Source organism: Vipera berus, assembly GCF_964194415.1.
Source record: "Vipera berus genome assembly, chromosome: 1".
NCBI lineage: Eukaryota > Metazoa > Chordata > Lepidosauria > Squamata > Viperidae > Vipera > Vipera berus.
Genome location: NC_138202.1, coordinates 183279419 through 183301249, shown reverse-complemented (window position 1 = coordinate 183301249; position 21831 = coordinate 183279419). Strand labels below are relative to the sequence as shown.

At 46.1% G+C, this 21831-nt stretch overlaps 1 protein-coding gene across 1 annotated transcript in view; it reads right to left on the bottom strand.

The window, feature by feature from the left end:
* SPAG16 (sperm associated antigen 16) overlaps nucleotides 1–21831 on the bottom strand; it is a gene marked incomplete at its 5' end in the record, with an annotated part of 372352 nt that overhangs the window by 164562 nt on the left and 185959 nt on the right. The window contains one exon of the mRNA XM_081312658.1: nucleotides 5465–5608. Within this exon, the coding sequence (XP_081168784.1) occupies nucleotides 5465–5608 (144 nt within the window). The remainder of the gene's footprint in view (nucleotides 1–5464; nucleotides 5609–21831) is intronic.

Sequence of the window (21831 nt, the reverse complement as noted above, 5' to 3'; positions counted from 1 at the left end):
TCTGGGCCTAGTGCTCTTCAACATCTTCATCAATGATTTGGACAAAGGGATAAATGGGGAACTCATCAAATTTGCAGACGACACCAAGCTGGCAGGAATAGCCAACACTCCAGAAGACAGGCTAAAGATACAGGAGGATCTAAACAAATTTGAACACTGGGCACTATCTAACAAAATGAAATTCAATGGCAAAAAATGTAAGGTTCTACATTTAGGAAAGAAAAATTAAATGTACAGGTATAGTATAGTGGGTACCTTGCTCAATAGTAGTAACTGTGAGAAGGATCTCGGAGTCCTAATGGACAATCACTTAAATATGAGCCAGCAATGTGCTGCAGCTGCCAAAAAAGCCAACACAATGCTAGGCTGCATTAACAGAGGAATAGAATCAAGATCACGTGAAGTATTAATACCACTTTAGAATGCCTTGCTAAGGCCACACTTGGAATACTGCATCCAGTTTTGGTCACCACGATGTAAAAAAGATGATGAGACTCTAGAAAGAGTACAGAGAAGAGCAACAAAGGTGATTAGGAGACTGGAGACTAAAACATATAAGGAACGGCTGCTGGAATTGGGTATGTCTAGTTTATGTCTAGGGATGTGGTGGCTCAGTGGGTTAGGACGCTGAGCTTGTCGATCAGAAGGTCGGCAGTTTGGCGGGTCGAATCCTGAGTGCTGCGTAGTAGAGTGAGCGCCTGTTATTCGTCCCAGCTTCTGCCAACCTAGCAGTTCGAAAGCACGTAAAAATGCAAGTAGAAAAATAGGGACCACTACGGTGGGAAGGTAACAGCGTTCCGTGTGCCTTTGGCGTCTAGTCATGCCGGCCACATGACCACGGAGACATCCTCGGACAAGCGCTGGCTCTTCGGCTTTGAAACAGAGATGAGCACCGGCCCCTAGAGTTGGAAACGACTAGCACGCACGTGCGGGGGAACCTTTACCTTTACCTAGTTTAATGAAGAGAAGGACAAGGGGGGACATGATAGCAGTGTTCCAATATCTCAGGGGCTGCCCCAAAGAAGAGGGACTCAAGCTATTCTCCAAAGTGCCCAAAGGCAGGACAAGAAGCAATGAACGGAAACTAATCAAGGAGAGAAGCAACCTAGAACTAAGGAGAAACTTCCTGACAGTTAGAACAATTAACCAGTGGAACAACCTGCCTCCAGAAGCTGTGAATGCTCCAACACTGGACGTTTTTAGGAAGAGACTGGACAGCCATTTGTCCAAAATGGTATAGGGTTTCCTGCCTGAGCAGGGGGTTGGACTAGATGACCTCCCAGGTCCCTTCCAAGTTTATTATTATTATAATGAGGCAGCGGGTACAGCCAGTCTATTAAGACTTTTACTTTGATGGCTTTGGGCATGGAGAAAGCTAATATAGTCACTGTCTTAACAATAGGTGGAATGGATCCACTTACCAGGGTTTCGGCCTCTGAGCTATCCTCCGAGGTGTCCCCTGCCCCTGCGGTGTAGGTCAGAATTCCCTCCCATTATTTGGCAGGGGTTGGGGACTCGACAGCCTCTATCCCCCTCATGGTGGGTTCTTTTGATTTGGCTGGGGACTTCCCTGATTTCGTGGCTGGTGATGGGTCTGATTTGCACTGAGGGGCTTTTGAGCGGCATTCTGTGGTGCAGTGGCTCTCTCTCCCATATTTGAAATAGCCCACTCACTTTTTAGCTGTAGCCAGTGGTTTCGCTGGCTCACGCATCTGCTCGGGGGGCAGGAGGCCCCATGATTTTCCTTGGCAGTGCCTCTTTAGTAGCTCTATCTTTGCCTCCTCTGCCAGGACGTACCAATCATCAAGGTGGTGTGGGTCCCCTCGAGGTAGGCAAGCATCATACATGTCATAGTTTAGGCCATCTTTGAAATGGCTAAGGAGGATATCTTCTGGCCAGTTCAGCTTGTTGGCAATGGCCCGGAATTCTTGTGTATATTCAGCCACCAGCCATCTGCCCTCCTCACTGTTTTGATTCTCTCCTGGGCCTTACGATCAGCCAAAGGATCCCCGAATCACTTTCTCAAGGATGACATGGACCGGTTGAAGTCGTTGAGTTCTGGGGCGTTGGAGTCATGCAGGTTCACCACCCAGTCTGCGGCCAGTCTGTCCAGGGCAGATTGCATGATGTGGATGCGGGCTCTGTCACTGGGGATGTCCTGTCCGTATTCTTCCATATAATTGAGGACTTGAGTTAGGAAAAACCCCAAGCGTAGGGGCTCCTCATTGAATTTCGCTTCCAGAGGTGGGAGTCTTTGATTGGATTGGTGCCTTCACTACTGGTGGTATTGCCTCCCATCCTGATCCCCATCCGCAGGTCGGTGGGGGGTGGGTGCTGCTGAGGTGGTAGCTTCGGTTTCAGTGGACGTCTGTGGTGCTGCAGGTTCCAGATCCCCCCCACTGTCTCTCCAGCTGTAGCTCCAGGCACTGGTGCGGCTGCGGTACTCAGGTTTCTCCTCTCTTAGAGAGCCAAGGTTTTTTTTTCATCAGGTCAATAGCTTTCTCTAGGATCCAGTCTGCGTGTGGTGCATAACTCCTGTCCTTTCTGCTGATGTGCAGGGAGTTTTCCATCCTTGCTTCCATTTGGGTTGGTGGCTGCCCTGTCTCAGGGTCACTTTCCTCGATACCTTTTCCCACTTGCATTTATTTATTTATTTATTTATTTATATTTATATACCGCCCTTTCCCGAAGGACTCAGGGCGGTTTACAGGGTGATTAAAACGAAAAATACAAAAGTTAAAAAGAATTAAAAAAAATTATATCAATCCCTGAACAAATAAAAACCCCAGTTAAAATTAAAATTAAAATTAAAATTCTCAGCCTGGGCCAAAGAGCTCGAAGAGCCAGGTCTTCAGGTCCCAGTGGAATGAACGGAGTTCGGGGGCAGCTGGTTCCATGGGCAGCTGGTTCCAAAGGGCAGGCGCACCCACTGAGAAGGCCCTCCCTCTGGGTGTTATTCGCCGGCAATCTCTTACCGGCGGTACCCTGAGAGGACCCTCCCTGTGGGAGCGCACTAGACGAAGGGAGCTTGATGCCGGCAGCAGGTGTTCCCTCAGATATCCCGGACCCTCGCCATTTAGGGCTTTATAGGTCATCACCAGCACCTTGAATCTCACCCAGAGGGCAACCGGGAGCCAATGCAGCTCACGGAGTAGAGGTGTTACATGGGAGTATCGGGAAACCCCCATCACAACTCGCGCGGCCGCATTCTGAGTGGTCCTCAAGGGCAGCCCCATGTAGAGAGCGTTGCAGTAGTCTAAACGGGAGGTCACGAGCGTGTGAGTGACTGTGCGTAGGGCATCTTGGTCCAGATAGGATCGCAACTGGCACACCAGGAGAACCTGGGCAAAAGCCCCCCTGGTCACGGCTCCTATATGGTCTTCAAAATTGAGCAGTGAATCCAGGAGGATGCCCAAGTTGCGAGCCCTATCAATGGGGGGTAACACCTCACCCCCATCGTTAGAGGTGGAATAGTCTGGTTAACCCGAGATGCCGATATGCACAGCCACTCAGTCTTGGCAGGATTGAGATGAAGCCTGTTTCTCCCCATCCAGACCTGGACCGACTCCAGGCAACGGCACATCACGGCGAGGGCATCGCTGGGTTGGTTCGGGGTGGAAAGAAAAAGTTGGGTATCATCAGCGTACTAATGATACCCCACCCTGAAACCACGAATGATCTCACCCAGCGGCTTCATATAGATGTTGAACAGGAGGGGTGAGAGAACTGACCCCTGAGGAACTCCACAAACAAGAGGCCTCGGGGTAGATCTCTGCCCTCCTGTCAACACCGACTGTGAGTGGCCCAGGAGATAGGAGGAGAACCACCGTAAAACGGTGCCTCCCACTCCCAACCCCCTGAGACGCCACAGTAGGATACCATGGTCGATGGTATCAAAAGCCGCTGAGAGATCTAATAGGACCAGGACAGAGGAACAACCCCTGTCCCGAGCCCACCAGAGATCATTCACCAGCACGACCAATGCCGTCTCCATGCTGTATCCGGGCCTGAAACCCGATTGGTACGGGTCCAGATAATCAGTTTCCTCCAGGAACAGAGGAAGCTGATGCGCCACCACACTGTCAACAACCTTCGCCAAAAAGCGAAGGTTGGAGACTGGACGATAGTTATTTAAAACAGCCGGGTCCAGGACAGGCTTTTTTCCTTCCAACACCCATCGACCACTGCGGTTTGTGGTCACGCATCTCCACCGCCTCTTCCCTGGAGGAATATGATGCTTCAGCTCCTGATAGTTGGTGGGATTTTGGTCGGGGAGAAAGCTCCCTTTCCATGAGGCTTCCCTCCTTCCTTGCCTCATTGCTAGACATTGTATTTTTTGCAAAGTCCCCCAGTAAGTTTCTTCCTTGCAGGTTGACTCTTAATGCAGATCCTGTCTAATGTCAGAACCCACTTCAGCCCATATCTTAAGAAAGGAGTCTTGGAGACAAGGTTTTCCAAGTAGGAACTTTTACTAAGAAAGAAATTGGAGATAGGCATAATAGACAGGATCTGAAGAATCCCCTCACAGATCAATATTTTTAAAGTGTCCCCAAGTAAACCCTACCCCACAGTTCATTTGGTCAGTTCCGGATCAGCCAATCTCCAGGTGGTAAGCCCTTTGTGGGAAAGGAGAGACAAAGTTCATTCGTAGCAGGATCATTTCCACCCCCTCACATTCCATCCGGAGAAACAAAGCAGATTCCAGAGGCTTTCATTCCTCCCTTTCCACCCTCTTTCCTAGCTGCCCGCAAGATAAGGGGGAATGCCTAGTGAGAGAGTAATTGATTATATTGTGATGGATAGCAGGCAGGCAGAATAAACAAAAAGTTGCTTGTTCCCTCTCCTCCTTGGAAATAGCAGAATCCAGGGGAGGGTGAGATTTGGGTTTTGCACAGAAGAGAAAGTTAGAAATGAAATATAAATGGATTCTGACACTGGCTTTGGGGGCCTCACAGGCATCCTGTCATCAAAAGAAGAAGAGGGGAAGGAGGAAAGAGGGAAAAATGAAGGGGCAATAAAGCTTTGTATGTATGTGATAGGAAATCAGGAGTGGGGGAATGACAGGTTAGAAGGACCAGAGCAGCTGGAACCTGTTGTACCAGCATCCCACAGCCAGAATGTATGTGGATTACCCCTAAACATCTCAGAGTTCTACAAACATCTTGATGAGGTCCGGTTAGTTGGAAACAGACTGGTCGGGGGGGGGGGGAGGAATGGCCTGGTGGCAAACCTACACTTTATTTTTGTATCCAGCAAGCATGATGATTTCAGAGCTGGCTTGAATTTACTCCAAGCATCACTCTTAGCTTTAACCAAATAGAGTTGAAGGTTTTTTTCCCCTAAGGGATTGGATTGGGAAAGGTCTGACATACAGAAGCATGTGGACTAAAATTTAAAATGTACTGAAAGTAAATCAGTTTTAATAGGTTAAGGCCTAAAAGAATCTATGCTAGTTTCCACTTACCTTGGATGGAAGCAGCATCCAGAAATCCAATCTGTGTGACCTTCGCCCTTCACGATAATGTTCCCATTAGGAAAAGCCCACAGTTTCCATAAGTGATCATCACTTCCAGTGACAACAATGTCTTTTCTTGGATGTAAAGCTAAGCTGCAAGTAGCAAATAGAGAAAGTGATGATTAAAACTGAACAAAAATGATATAGTTAAGAAACTTGACTGAAAGAGCTCAGAGACTAACATCACTTAGGTTCTGTTTCCCATTCTTTGCTAAGCTAAGCCTTGCTCTCAAAAAAACTGTTTCTAGCATAACTTAGCATAATATGGGAACGGAGCTAGAAATGACCAGAGATCAACACAGAAGATATTTAGATCTGAAAAGCCCAACACATCTTCACTTTCTCTTCACTTTATTTGTCTCTTGAGAAACCTATATGCGGGTCAAGAAGCAACAGTAAGAACTGGACATGGAACCACTGATTGGTTCAAAATTGGGAAAGGAGTCCGGCAAGAGCCTTGGTGGAGCAGTGGGCTAATGCCTCCTTAAGTAACACCAGCTGCCTGCAGTTAGTGCAGGTTCGCATCCCACCAGGCTCAAGGTTGACTCAGCCTTCCATCTTTCCGAGGTAGGTAAAATGAGGACCCAGATTGTTGGGGGCAATAAGCTGACTTTGTAATAATGCCGCTTAATAAGCAGATATATACATAGAATGAAGGCTATTGCTAAGCACATTGTGCTTTAGATTGTAAGCCGCCCTGAGTCTTCGGAGAAGGGTGGGATATAAATGGGATTTTTTTTTAAAAAAAAACACTGTATACTGTCAACCTGCCTATGCAGAGAACATCATGAGAAAGGCAGGGCTAGATAAATGAAAAGTTGGAATTAAGATTGCCGGGAGAAATATCAACAACCTAAGATATGCAGATGATACCACTCTAAATGGCAGAAAGTGAAGAAGAACTAAAGAGCCTCTTGTTGCAGGCAATGTATGGCAGTGAAAGTTGGACCATAAGAAAGGCTGAGCGTCAAAGAATTGAGGCCTTTGAACTATGGTGCTGGAGAAGACTCCTGCGAGTCCCTTGGACTGCAAGGCGATCAAACCGGTCAGTCCTAGAGGAGATCAACCCTGACAGCTCTTTAGAAGGCCAGATCCTGAAGTTGAAACTCAAATGCTTTGGCCACCTAATGAGAAGGAAGGACTCACTGGAGAAGAACCTAATGCTGGGAAAGATTGAGGGCAATAGAAGAAGGGGACGACAGAGAATGAGGTGGCTGGATGGAGTCACTGAAGCAGTAGGCGTGAGCTTAAATGGACTCCAGAAGATAGTAGAGGACAGGAAGGCCTGGAGGAATGTTGTCCATGGGGTCACAATGGGTTGGACATGACTTCGCAGCTAACAACAACAACAACAACTATATTTACCACAAAGGAGCATGACTGTGAATTCCAACCCACCCCCAAATCAGTGTCCTTTTGACACATTTTTATACTGTGTATCTGTACATATATCTGCCAAAAGGCATATTCCAAGAAACAGTAGGACTAAGGGAAAAAAGGAATTGGTATTAGTTGAACTAATATCATTAAATAAAAATAATTATCTGTGAAAAGTATCCCTTTTATAAAATTAATATTTGCTTTTCACACACTGTTACATATAGAAATATACATGCAACTTCCCTCTAAGAAAAATAGCAAAAGAAGGGGGAAAAGATAGTACCAGGATTTTGTCAGAACAGTAAATAAAAAACTTTTGCTCTTAACACATGTGCTTCAGCAGATAACATGAAATATGAAGAAAGGCATTTGAAAAATATTACTACATCCACCTCAATCTCTTAAATATAAAGGTTTTTCTAAAATTTCTACAAATAATAATCACATCAATATCATGCTTCTTTTCTATCTGGTCATCTTTGTTGCCTCGTCATAAATCCTGTTTACAATTCTTATTTAAATTTGTTTTCCCTACAATGTTCAAAACATTCTTACTGGTTAAGATTTTATCAAGATTAATTGCATTTAAGTATTTAAATCTATTTTCTTCATACAGGCCATCCCAACACTTTTACATTTCTCATGTCTTAAAAAGTAAAAAAAAGACAAAACAAAAAACAAAAAAGAAGAGAGAAAAGAATAAGAAAATAATATACTACTTAAAATACATATCCCTCGTAAACTAATATACATTTATTTCCAAACTTTTTCTGTTCTTTTTACCCATAATTAAACATTAAGAAAGAAAGACTCTTGGACTCTAAGACATAGATGATAGAGGGTATAATAGACAGGATCTGAAAAATCCCCTCACAGATCGATATTTTTAAAGTGTCCCCAAGCAAAACCCCACCTCTCAGTTCATTTGTTCAGTTCCGGATCAGTCAAGTTTCAGGTGGCAAGCCCCTTGTGGGAAAGGGAGAACCATCAGTCCATTCGTAGCACAATCACTCCCTCCCCTTCACATTCCATCCGGAGAAACAAACCAGAATCCCTCCACCCCCTTTCTTAGTTGCTCATAAGATCAGAGAGAGAGAATGACTCTCATCGATCTTATTGTGATGGGTAACAGGCAGGCTAGATACATCTAAGGAGAGGAAATGGAGGCAATAAACTCCCATGTTTATTCCCTTTCCTCCTTGGGAATGGCAGAATCCAAGGAGGGGTGAGATTTGGGTTTGCACAGAAAGAGAGTTAGAAATGAAATATAAATGGATTCTGACAATATGTTTAATCTTTATATGTTCCATTTAATAAATCCAATCATCTAATCTTTTAACTCTATTCAAAAAAAATTTTTTAAATTAACCAAAGTCAACTACATTTAAATATCTAAAACATTTTCTTTATATTGTCCATCCCAAACATTTTTATATTTCTCATATCAAAAAACAAAGAAAAAAAGAGAAAAGAAAGAATACTATATTACTTAGGAGGTTCATCCCTCTTAAGCTAAAATCTTTCTATTTCTTCAATCATATTAAACATGTGTTTAATTTTTAAATATTCCCTCTGATACATCCCATCATTTAATTCCTCAATTCTCACTTTAGCACTTCTTTTGCCAAACATCTTTCCCAATCAATATATTCCATTGAATCAAAGAGTCTTTCCATAATCCTGCAAATGTTATTGTAAGTATAAGAGGCAAATCAAGCAACATGTCTTTGTAAAAATATTTTGCCCCTTCATATTCATTGAAGATCCTGTCTTTTCTTTCTCTCTTAGTTTCTCTCATCATCCCTTGTCTCCCCATTTCTCATGGTACTCCCGACAGCTCTGCAATCCATTTTGTCACATCTTTTCTCTTATCCTCAGATTTATTTTGTAGTCTTAGTACAAGTTATCTTTTCCATGTCCAATGTTTCTTGTAAATCCTTCTCCACTTGAGTCAAGCCATACTTGGTTCCATCTTTAAATCTCTATCCTCTAATTTATATTCAATTATGTGTAAGTTTTTTCCAGTCAGACCAGTTTGATGCACCTTGGGTTTTTTGAACTTGCTATACTGCAGTTCTATTATTATTTCTTTTGACTTGAAGCTCCAACCTAGGAACGTTAAGCAGGGCTCAAGTTACTACTGCAAAACATTGTGTATTCAAATTTCTTTTTGCTGACAAAGCTAGCCATACCCTTTGTGGGATTCAAACCTAGGCAGCCTGCATACTAGGCAGTTGTATTAAACTCTAGGCCACCGAAGCTCGAAATAGCTATCCTAGTCTCCCATTTAACTCTTTGTCAGCAAAAGGAAATTTGAATATTCAGTTATTCACTTGATCTGCTCCCTCTCCATTATTATTATCCTCTGAGAGATATTTTTGACATGAAGTCAAATTGGAGATGGATTCATTTATACTTTCAAAATTATTTTTAATTTCCTCGTGGTTTAAGATCATTGTTGTTGTACATCTCCTCCTGGAAAGTATTTGTTTTTTCTTTGATACATTCTTTCTGCAGATCTCTGATTTTCTATAATAGCCAAAAATCAAGGTTTTCCTTTCTCTGCAAACAGCTTTAGAGTCACAGTTAAGAAAGGTTAGATTTTTTAAAAAGTTTATAGTTCTCATTTTATATGTAGCCCAGAGTGTTTTCTTTTTATTACAGCTGTTCTCTATTATTAGAACTTTGAAGGTCATAAGAACAGATTAACTTTTCTCAGGCTTTAGTCTTGTATTAGAGCAACTGTTGTTGCAATTTTCATCCACCACTAGATGTCAGCACCTGCTCATTTTTTTCAGTTTTCAACATAAAGAGTTATCTTCTATTTTCATAGTTTAAAATGAAGATCTTAAGAGATTTTAGACAAATAACAAACTTATCCAGATTTAGGTCTTATATTCATTTCATTACAGTATATTTCTCCCCCATAAAATGTTTAATTTGCCACTTCCATCTGCAGAAGAGTGGAGCAAAGTTCCCCCCTCCTCACTTTCAGAGGTTTTTTTTTCTTCTTCTTGGGGTTTTTCACCAGGAAATTTGTTAATATGTAGAATAGAGAAAATCTATGTTCTTACCCAGATCCAAGCACGTTATTTACAATAAGCTTAAAATAGTGCTTTTGGGCTTCGGTTGCTTGTAGATTGGCTAGACTTTGAAGTTAGGCTAGCCTTTCTTCTGTTGCTTTTGAAAGACTTTTCCTGGACCGATTGGGTCGACCGCCATCTATCCATGATCCACAAGACTTCCTTCCTTCTTTGCTGCCTCTTCAGGGTGAATTCTGGCCCATTTAGGGTCCTTAACAGGCATAAAATCAGCCGTAGGGTGTGGACCCCCTCAAACCCTTGGCTATTGCGCAAAACCGGAAGCCCACTTCAATCTCTTTTAAAAACTAAACATAGTTAGAGTGTTCATTCTCTTCATTAGTTTCTAGTCTTTTTCAATTCAATGGAACTGCATCTACATGGAAGAAAGTGTGTAGTGGGGTGTCCCAGGGCTCTGTTCTGGGCCCAGTGCTCTTCAATATCTTCATTAACGATTTGGATGAGGGGATAGATGGGGAACTCATCAAATTTGCAAATGACACCAAGCTGGCAGGAATAGCCAATACTCCAGAAGATAGGCCACGGGTCAGCAACCTGCGGCTCCCAGCCACCCGGTGCACGCGCACCTCTTCGAACGGGCAGTGGTGCGCGCGCACCTCTCCAAATGGAGAGTGGCACTGCCCGTTCCGAGAGGTGCGCACGCACCTTTCCGAAGGGCGGAGGTGCGCGCGCACCTCTCCAAGCCACCGCCGTCCCGTCCAGAGACCTGCCGCGTTCGTCAAACATTGACGAACACGGCAGCTGTGCAAATGGGATGGCGGCAGTTTGGAGAGTGCACGCGCACCTCTCCCAAGCCGCCGCCGTCCGGAGACCTGCCGAAGTTTAGGGAGGTTTGGGGAGGTGCGCGCGCACCTCCCCAAACCTCCCCAAACGTCGGCAGGTCTCCGTACCTCCGCGCGAACGGGCAGCGGCCCCGCTTCTTGGGAAAGCTGCCGCGGCCCGTCTGCAAAGCTGCCGAAAGCAGCAGCTTTGCAGACGGGCTGCGGCACCTTTCGCAAGAAGCGGGGCCGCTACCCATTCCGAGAGGTGCACACGCACCTCCCCAAACCTCCCCAAACGTCGGCAGGTCTCCGTACCTCCGCGCGAACGGGCAGCGGCCCCACTTCTTGCGAAAGCTGCCTGCTTCTTTCCTCTGCCTGGCAGGGCTGGCTGGACTGGCTGACTCTCCCACACGGCTCGGTTGCCTTGGGATCCAGTGTTGTTTTGAAGGGAGCTAACATGGCGACGGTGCCCGTCTATTGCATCTGTAGGCTGCCCTACGTAACCCGCTTCATGATCGAGTGCGACGCCTGTAAGGACTGGTTTCACGGCAGGTAACACAAAGCGATCGGGCCTTTCCTCCCCCCTTTCCCTCCCCCCCGCTCTAGGGCAGAGATCCCCTTCCTATCGCTCGGGGCCTTTCATCTCTTTGGCTCGCCAGGGCTGGAGCGGCGAGAGCGAGCGGGAGAGGAGAGATGGTGGGCTCCTGGCTGCCGCTTCTGCTCTGTGCAGTTTTCCAACAGGCCTTTTTGGAGAAGAGGAGGAGGAGGAGGAGCCACTCTCTCGTTTCCCTCTCTTGTATTTTTTTTTGTGTGTGTGCATGTGTGGTTTTGTTTTTGTTTTGTAAATTGTCGAGCCCGGGCATACACAATGGACTCCCCCCTCCTTCCCGGGGCTCTGGTGTCAAGGGGCTGCGTGTAGTGGTGGTGAAGGAGAGAGCTATTGTCCTTCACTCGGGGAGGGACGGCGGGAGGACTGGCTGACTGACTCGCTTGTGCTATAAAGGGTGTTTCTCCCCCTTTTTTTAAATTTTTTTTTGGAAATTATTATTTTATGAGCTCCTGGTTTCTGGCCGGCTGCCTCCCTCTCCCAATCGGGGGTCTTATTGGGTGGATTCAATGGGGAGGGTTAAGGATTTAAGGTTAGATGCTCCCCTCCGCTCACTTTTTCCAGAGAAGGCATGGAGAGAGCAGAACCGAGGGGGGGGGAGGTTGAGGAAAGCGGTTCCACAATGTCTGGCTAAGAGGGAAAAGCCAGCGAGCCAGTCCCAGGAAAGATCCCTACCGAGCAAGCGGGAACTGCAAGGACTGGGGCAGCGGAGGCGGCTCCCGGAGAGCCCGCGCTCCGGGCGGTCACTTGCTTCACGTCTCCTGAGGGAAGGGGGGGCGACTGGAGTGGGCATGTTTCCTCACCTGCTGGGTGCCGCGATTTGCCCGGGGAACGTGCGGGCCCCGAATGGCAGCGTGGAGCAAGGAAGCGGACAGCCAGGGCTTCCCCGAGAGCCGCAGCCACACAGGGTATTCCTTGCCGCGCAGGCTGTTGAAGCCTGGCTCTGACGCCACTTCGCCTTGGCTAGACTCCGGTATGGAGCGAGTGAGCAAGCGAGTCCGCTCTGCCAAACAGGGGAAGCAGAGTCCCCGGCCGCCAGACTCAGCCCGAAAGGTGGGCGGAGGAGAGCACAGAAGAATAGGCGAGACCCCTTTCTCGTCTTCCTGAGGTAGCGCTGTCTTGTGGAAGACAGCCCACCCCACCCCACCCCCGGTTGCCAGGTCCACCTCTTGACACTTTCACGGTACCCCACCCCCCTTTTTTTTGTTTGTTTGTTTCTTTTCACCAAATGAGATACAAGGGGGGTGGTGTGGCTTCTTGGACCCAGTCCGGGAGACAGCTGGGGAGGTTAATTCCCCGACGCTCCCCAGTCAAAGCTTTGGCTGCCGTCTCCTGGGCGGCAGGCTGCTTTTAATTTGCCTTGTCCACCACCGTCAGCAGTGGAATCTGAGACAATGTAGGCGCAGGGGCTGGAAACTTCCTCGGCCACCCGCTCGTCTCCTTGGCTTTTGATTAGTATTTGATTTGTGCAGGAGGGCTGCCCGCCCCGCCGCCTTTGTCAGGCTTTCTTGGCGCTTTAATTATCACTTCACCTCGCCCGCGTCTGCCTTGTTTGCAGGGACTCTCTGGATACCATCTGAATATCAACCTGATCTTTGTGCCTCGCGGTGGCGGGGTTGTGTTGCATGTGGAAGGCAGACGCGTCGCTCATTTAAAATAAAATAAAAAATAAAAAATGGAGCTGCAGGAAGAAGGGGAAGGGACTTCAGCTGGATTTCCTAGGTCGCGAGGAGGTACGGAGACCTGCCGACGTTTGGGGAGGTTTGGGGAGGTGCGCGCACACCTCTCGGAATAGGTTGCGGCCCCGCTTCTTGTGAAAGCTGCCGCGGCCCGTCTGCAAAGCTGCCGCTTTCGGCAGCTTTGCAGACGGGCCGCGGCAGCTTTTGCAAGAAGCGGGGCCGCTGCCCGTTCGCGTGGAGGTACGGAGACCTGCCGACATTTGGGGAGGTTTGGGGAGGTGCGCGCGCACCTCTCGGAATGGGTAGCGGAATTGGGTATGTGTAGTTTAACCAAGAGAAGGGTGAGGGGTGACATGATAGCAGTGTTCCAATATCTCAGGGGCTACCACAAAGAAGAGGGAGTCAAGCTATTCTCCAAAGCACCTGAAAGCAGGACAAGAAGCAACGGATGGAAACTGGTCAAGGAGAGAAGCAACCTAGAACTAAGGAGAAACTTCCTGACAGTTGGAACAATTAACCAGTGGAACAACCTGCCTCCAAAGGTGGTGAATGCTCCAACACTGGAGGTTTTTAAGAAGAGACTGGACAGCCATTTGCCTGAAATGGTATAAGGTTTCCTGCCTGAGCAGGGGGTTGGACTAGATGACCTCCAAGGTCCCTTCCTTTCTTCTTCTTCTTCTTCTTCTTCTTCTTCTTCTTCTTCTTCTTCTTCTTCTTCTTCTTCTTCTTCTTCTTCTTCTTCTTCTCGTTGTTGTTGTTGTTGTTATTATTATTATTATCTTCATAAATGATTTAGATGAGGGAATATAAAGGGAACTTATCATATTTGCACATGATACTAAGCTGGCAAGAATAGCCAACACGCTAGATGATGGATCTCGACAGACCTGAACACTGGGCCCTATCTAACAAAATAAATTCAACATAGAGAAAAGTAAAGTCTTACACTTAGGCAAGAAAAACCAAAAGTACACATACAGATTAAGTGAAACCTGGCTTAATAGTAGTAACCTGAGAGGGATCTTGTAATCTGAATGGACAATCAATTAAATATGAACCAGTAGTGCCCGGCAACAGCCAAAATCCCAATGATGCAATCTTAAGTTGCATCAACAAAAGGATTGAACCAAGATCACGTGAGTAACTAATACCACTCTATAAAGATTTACTAAGACCATAGCTAGAAAATTGCATCCAGGTTTGGTCACCACACTATAAAAAAGATGTTGAGACTCTAGAAAGAGTGCAGAGAAGAGCAACAAAGGTGATTAGGATCCTGGAAGCTAAAACATAGGAAGAATGGTTGCAAGAACTGGGCATGGCTAGTCTAGTGAAGAGAAGGACCAGGAGTGGCATTATAGCAGTGTTCCAATATTTGAGGGACTGTCACAGAGAAGAGGAGGACAACTTATTTTCCAAAGTACCCAAAGGTCAGACAAGGAACAATGGATGCAAACTGATCAAGGAGAGATTCAACCTATAAATAAGGAGAAATTTTCTGACAGTGAGAACAATCAACCAATCAACCAGTTTGTCTTCAGAAGTTGTGGGTGCTTCATCACTGGAAGCTTTCAAGAAGAGATTGGACAGCCACTATTGGACGAGATGAACTACAAGGCCCCTTCCAACTCTGTTATTCTGTATTCTGTTTTAAATTCAAATTCTGCAACACCAAAAAGAACATACCCAGATTATCCAATATCAACAAAACCTCATCTCTATATGTAATAGAAAAAGAAACAAATTCAAATGACTGAAATTCATGGAAAAATCATGAGGTGAATATGGCAAGAAAGTAAAAATGTCAAGCCCTGTGGGCTTGCCACTTCAAGAAAGGGAAAGGGAGATAGCCGAGTGAGGCCGTGGTTGGACAGCAAGCTGCTGATGTCATTGCCTGATGACCAGGGAATCACCCTTTGCCTGGGAATCCCTCTGCCTGACCTCTGAGCAGCTGAGGCTCCTGGCTGCATGCTGACTGCTCTCTCTCCGGCGCTGAACATCAACCAGGAGGCCCCCGGGAAGTCCAGGGCCACACCCAAGTGGATCCCAGAGAAGCTGCAGGCAGCACATCAGGCAGAGGGGTCTGCCCCTCGAAGGGGTATCCCAGAGGAGGAGGAGGCGACTACTGCCACACAATACCAACTGGTGGCCCATGACAGTGAGGACGAGCCGATGGAGGATCCGATGGTGAATGAACCCATACGACCATTTGTCATCCCCATCGTCTTGACGAGTCCACAAACAGGGCATCATGGGGAGTACAGGACCCTGATAGATTCCCGTTGTCTAATCAGCAATTCCATAGTGGCGAAGGTAGAGATCAGAGTAAGGCAGCTGGCCAAACCCATTCGCTTTGAGCAGGTGGATGGTTCCCTCCTGGGAGGGGCACGGGCTACCCTTATCAAAGAGCCAGTAAGTCTAGAGATGGGGGCCCATTGGGAAGTCCTCCAATTCATCATGGTCCCCTCCATGACTGGGTCCCACGATTTGATGGGAAGAGGGTTATCATAAGTTACGGATTGGTGTTGGCCCCCGACCGCCTACCCAGGAACAAGCAAACAAGGGCAGAGAGAGAGCCAGGGAGGCACTCGTAGAACAGGAGAGCACGAGGGGGAAGGCCCCCTTCCCTGAGGTGTACGCCGACTTTGCTGAAGTGTTCAGCGAGCATGAATGTGATGCACTACCTCCTCACCAGCACACCGTGTGTGCCACCGACATCCTGCTAGGGGCCAAACTGCCAAAGCCCCGGATGTATGCGATGATACCTAAGGAGATGAAGGAACTGAGACAATATATTGATAATAACTTGCCAAGAGGTTTCATCCAACCGGCAAGATCACGGATTGCACCTCCAGTGCTCTTCAAGGAGAAGAATGGATCCCTATGCCTGTGTGTAGACGTTCGTGGCATCAACGGGGTTTGCATTGAGAACATGTACCCCCTACCTTTGATGAAGGATCTATTGACCCATCTGGCCAAGGGGAAGGTGTTTACAAAACTTGACCGTAGGGAAGCATATTCCAGGGTCCGGATCAAAAAAGTTGATGAGTGGAAGACAGCGTTCAACTGTCTGTTAGGCAGCTACCAGTTTCTAGTCATGCCATTCAGTTTGCAGGGAGCCCCTGCGGTGTTCATGCAACTCATTAACCAGGTTTTGCATGAACGCCTGTACAGCAGGGTGCTTGTGTATTTGGACAATATCCTGATCTACTCCTTCAATATGGTAGACCATGTCCGACTAGTACGACAGGTGTTGGAAAAACTGCTGAGGGCCCAACTATATGTGAAGCTGTCTAAGTGTGAGTTCCACCAAACCCGGTTGGATTACTTAGGATACCGAATATCGGGGGAGGGGGTGGAGATGGACCCAGGTAAAGTCAGGGCTGTGCTAGAGTGGCAGGCCCCAAGAACCCACCGTCAGCTGCAAAGCTTCTTGGGGTTTGCCAATTTTTACCGGCAGTTCATCCCCTCCTTTGCTGTTGTCACCTTACCCCTGACAGACCTGCTCCATACCTGACAAGCGGCAGTCAAGCCATGCCCAAGTCAACCTCTGGCATGGTCGTTGGCCTGCCAAAAGGCCTTTGAGGACCTGAAGGCCCTCTTTGCTAAGGAGCCGATTCTACTGCATCTGAATCCCAACTTGCCGTTCATTGTCCAAGCCGACGCCAGCGACGTCACGGTGAGAGCAATGTTACTCCAGAGGAACAGCCAAGGGACGTTACAGCCCTGTGCCTACACCTCCTGTAAGCTAACAGATACAGAACGAGCATGGGCAATATGGGAGAAGGAGGCGTTTGCTGTACGGTGGGCATTGGCGATGTGGCGACATTTCCTCGCTCTTTTTATGTTGTGCCACTTTTTCCTGAGTCTAACAGATTTAATTTATGTTTTATTATATCCATATCTCTTATTAAAGTCTTTTTTGTGGATGTCTTTGCAGTTCTGATTCTAACTTTCCAAATTCTTTTTTTAATAATACATATTGCTGTTTTCTCTGTTTATTTTTCCTTGCCATATACGATATAGCTATACCTGTGAAATATGCTTTGGCTGTATCCCATAGATTTTGTATCATAGTATCTTCTTTTTTATTTTCTTTGAAGAAGAATTCCATTTCTTTTTTTGTTAACTCTATAAATTCTTTTTCCTTTAATATGGAATGATTTAAAGTCCATCTTAGCCTTTTTTGTATTCCTTTCCACGTCATTTTCAAGGGATTATGATCTGCCCATATGCCTATTTCTATTTCAATGTCCTGAACATTCATTCTCATATCGGCAGTCATCCAAATCATATCAATTCTTGAGCAAGATTTCTGGCTATTTGAGTAAAAAGTATATTGCAATTTTTGTGGATTCACTTCCCTCCAAACATCTTGAATTCCAATTTCCTCTGCCATATCAAATTTACAATTTACAATTTGCAATTTACAGCCCACTTCTGGCATTAGTTCATCCGTTCCATCAGGGCATCTCAGGGACTCAGCTCGGCGTACCACCCCAGTACCAACGGGGCAGCAGAACTGGCCAATGTGATGATAGACCAATATCTATGGTGCTACGTCTCCTATCAGCAGAACGATTGGGCTGACATGTTACCATTCACAGAAGTGGCATACAATAATGCAGTGCACAGCAGTACCGGATTTACCCCCTTCCAGGTGGTACATGGTCTGGACTTCATCCCAATCCCTCAGTGTTTACAGCAGGACCCATCTCCCTGTCAACCCCAGGACTGGATAGCTCACATTAGGGGGGGTTGGGGGGACATGAAGAGGGCCTTAGTACAAGTGGAGGAGGCCGCAAAGGTGCAGGCAGACAAGAAAAGGACGCCCCAAAAACCTTTTTGGGTGGGGGACATGGCATATTTATCAACCAAGTACCTTTGCTTGTGGGTGCCATGCAAAAAGCTGGGTCCGAAATACCTAGGGCCATTCCGGATCACACAGATTATCAACCCGGTAGCCATACGGCTACAGCTACCACGGTTCCTGGGAAAGATACATCCGGTCTTCCATTCCAGCCTGCTGAAATCAGTAGAGGGGACCCCCTTGAGGCCTGTAACAAAAGCCCCGGGCCTGTTACAAGGGACCATTATGAGTTGCAGGAGATACTGGATTACTGGCTCCTGCAGGGCTGGTTGCAATACATGGTGTGGTGGAAGGGATACCCTGTCACAGAGGCCTCATGGGTGGGGGAAGCAGATGTTCAGGCTCCTCGTCTAGTGAGGAGGTTCCACCGACAGTATCCCAGGAAGCTGGGGGAGGGTTAGCTAAACTATTTGACACAGCGGGTGATTAATCTCATGTGTCGCCTTATTTTCCAGGTGGAGCCCTGGTAGAGGGGCCGCCTGTCAAGCCCCGTGGGCTTGCCATTTCAGGGAAGGGAAAAGGAGACAGCCGAGGGAGCCCACGGTTGGATGGCAAGCTGCTGATGTCATTGCCTGATGACCAGGGAATCCCCCTTTGCCTGGGAATCCCTCTGCCTGACCTCCAAGCAGCTGAAGCTCCCGGCTGCATGCTGACTGCTCTCTCTCCGGCTGCCGAACAGCTGAGGCTCCTGGCTGCATGTTGGACTGCTGGAGATGACGCTGAAGGGGGGAGGCGGAGGCCAGCTATGCTGGTTTTAGGGACAGGCACCGGATGCTGGCTGGTTGGATGGGGGGTGGAGCTAAGGGGGTTGCCTGTATATAAGGCGCTGGAAGAAAAGTCACTCCCAGTGCTGACTTTATTGTTGTTATTGCTCTATTGCTGTTAGTTGCCATCAATAAACACTGGTCAGAATGTTCCTGCCTAGCCAGCTACCTTGTTGACCATCATTTATCATTTGTGGAACCAGGGCTGGTAAGGACTCTGACAAAAAACATTATTAACATATGGCCAGAACATAGCAAATGGCTGTCAGTGGAAACCGTCCAAACTGCTTAATAGAAAAGAAAACTTAAAGTCATAGATAACAAAGATGAAACAAGGTGGCTAAATGAGAAAGTTCAGGGTAAAAATACAAAAGATATGCAGATGTTTAGATGCGATCCAGCCAGTATAGTAATTATTCTACAGGTTGGATTGCATCTAAACATCAAAAAGATAGAATGACAACAACTGAAAATTTGTGCTATCAAGATAAAAATGAACAAATAAAAATAGAATCTGTCTAGGACTTTATTTTCCTCAGTTCCAAAATTGCAACTTAAATGTAAAATATCACTAGGGTGCACTGCAATGATTAGTGTGGAGATGATCTGGAAAAGCAGGAACATTATTCTTAATACCAAGTGTGTCAGGGTAATGATTTAAAGGCTAACCAGCTGATGCAATGTAAGGTGGATGATGCAATGATAGGAATGACTCAGCAGGGTCTGTATCTGTGTCTCTTTAAGAGCAAAGCAGGGTCTGTATCCCTTTAAGAGGCTGAGTATAAAAGGGAAAGCTTTGCTGGAGTGTCTTTCTCTCGTCCGTTTCCTGCTGCAATTGCTGTGTGTTGGAGTTTGCTGTATTACCATGTGTATGTATATTGTTTCTGGTGTATATTGTACATAGTGTATGGTAAATCACCATTTAATATAGACCACTGTTTACTGTGTTTACTCCTGGGTTATCTCAGCACAATAAGAATGTCCCTGCTCTGACAAAGTCCAAATAGTAACTGCTATTGCTTTTCCTAGAGCCACCTGCAATTGTGAATGCTAACAGTAAAAATGGTGGAAAAAAAACTAAACTACTTCAGATTATGAATTTGAACATGTGTATACCTTGAAGAGCAAAAACAAGGAACAAAATGAAATTACATCAAGACAAAAATATCCAAGGAAGTTGGGCTTCCGGTAGCGCTGCCGCGCCGAATGGTGGCGTTCTGAAGCCGCCCGATCCTGGGAAGCGTCAAAGCGCCCGGAGGCAGCGAAAATCAGCTGTCCCGCGACGCTGGAGCTTCTCCCTTGGGAGAAGAGGGAGAGGCGAGCCGGACTGGGTAGAGGTAGAGCTCCCCTGCGATTCTCCCAAGTAGTTTGGGGGATAACAGGGTGAGCCCCCTCGGAGCCCAGGCTTTCTCCGCTCTCAGGACGTCTTCGCTCCAAAAGGAGTGGAACAAGATGCGACAACTGCACCTGCTGCTTAGAGGGTATTGTGAGTATTTTGTTCCTTTGGAAAGCAGGCAGAGCAAAGCAGGAAGATCTGAATTTTCAAATTGGATTTTAAATTTAACTCAGTTTCATTATCTTCTTCAAGTTTCAATTTTGAAATGGAGTAAAAATGGCGCTGGAATGTTTCTCTCCTGTGTGAGGTGACTGTGTTTGAAAATTGTTATATTTCGCTACAAAGCAAGAGATACAATTTGCAACTGACTTTATCCAGTATCGGATTTTGCTTATTTGAAAGCCTGTTCCCTTTTCTTCTTATTGAAGGTTAAGAACTTTGGGAGAATTGTTATTTTTTCTTCCCTTTTTTCCCCCTGAACTTTGATTCTGCTGGGTGAAAGAGGAAATCGAAACCTAAGAGATGGCTGCGAGACGTGGGGGAGGGCCTCCGCTTTCTAAGAATGTTATTTCCTCACCTATACCACAAGCTGCAGGGCAGACTTTGATGAAACCTACAGTACAACCACCCTCTCCCCCACCTCCTGCATTTACACTGACAGACATTCAGCAAGTTGTGATGCAGTCAACACAAGTTTTGCAACAAGAAATAAAGAAAACAAGGGAAGAATTTGTTAATCAAAACAACCAGATCAGGGAAGATATAGTGCTTGCACTCCAGGGTTTGGTTGCACATATAGAACGCCTGGATGTTCATGTGGACTCAGTTATGGAGTATGTGGAGAATTTGGAAAATAAAATTATTGATGCTGAACAGAAGATTGATAGAGCAGAGGCCAAGATTGACAGAACAGAAGAAGAGGTTACTATATCAGAATACAAGAACATGGAGTTTTCTTTGCGTATCAGAGGCCTCAAAGAGAATCCTAAAGAAGATTTGGAATGGGAAATAGCACAAGCAGTGGCTCCTGTTTTGAAATGTGAACCTGAAGAACTACTTAAGGAAATGGATAAGACATTTAGGCTTAACTCCTGGATTGCTAGGCAAAAAAGTCTACCTAGAGACGTAGTGATTTATTTTTCCAGGAGATCAACCAGAAATTCTATTATCCAGGCTTTTTATCGAGAAAAATTTCAGATTGCAGGCCAAGATATTATGATTTTAAAGGAGATACCTTCAAAAATTCTTAGAAAGAGGAAAGACTTTGCCTTTTTGTCTGATGAGCTTAAGAAGTGACAAATCCAGTTCAGATGGGAAATACTTATTGGAATTGTGGTAAATTATGCAGGGACCAGATACAGATTGGATACAATCTTAAAAGCAAAAGATTTCTACACTAAGGTCCTGAAAGCAGGTTTTCCACCATCTCCCCGAATTAAAAGAACAGAAGCAAGACAAGATGATAAACAATTGAGTGAAGGGGCAATGTCATTGCCTCTTGAGGAGATGCAGAAGGCGAAGGCCATGGAGCATAGTTTGGCATTAAAGGAAGATCCAAAAGAACAGAGGATGACAAGAGCTGCATATAAGCGTATGGAAAAAGAGCAAAAACAAAAGCCTGTAACTGGTCCAGCTACGCAAGATGCGGCCGTTTCAGAGCCTGTGGGAGGAGCACATCCGAAGAGAGCAACAGCTGATCTTCAGGCCATGTTCCAAAGGCTCATGGTCACCAGAGATGGTGAAGTTCCTGACATGGAATGTTAATGGGTTAAATTCATCACAGAAAAGAAAGAAAGTATTTTTTATCTGAAACAACAT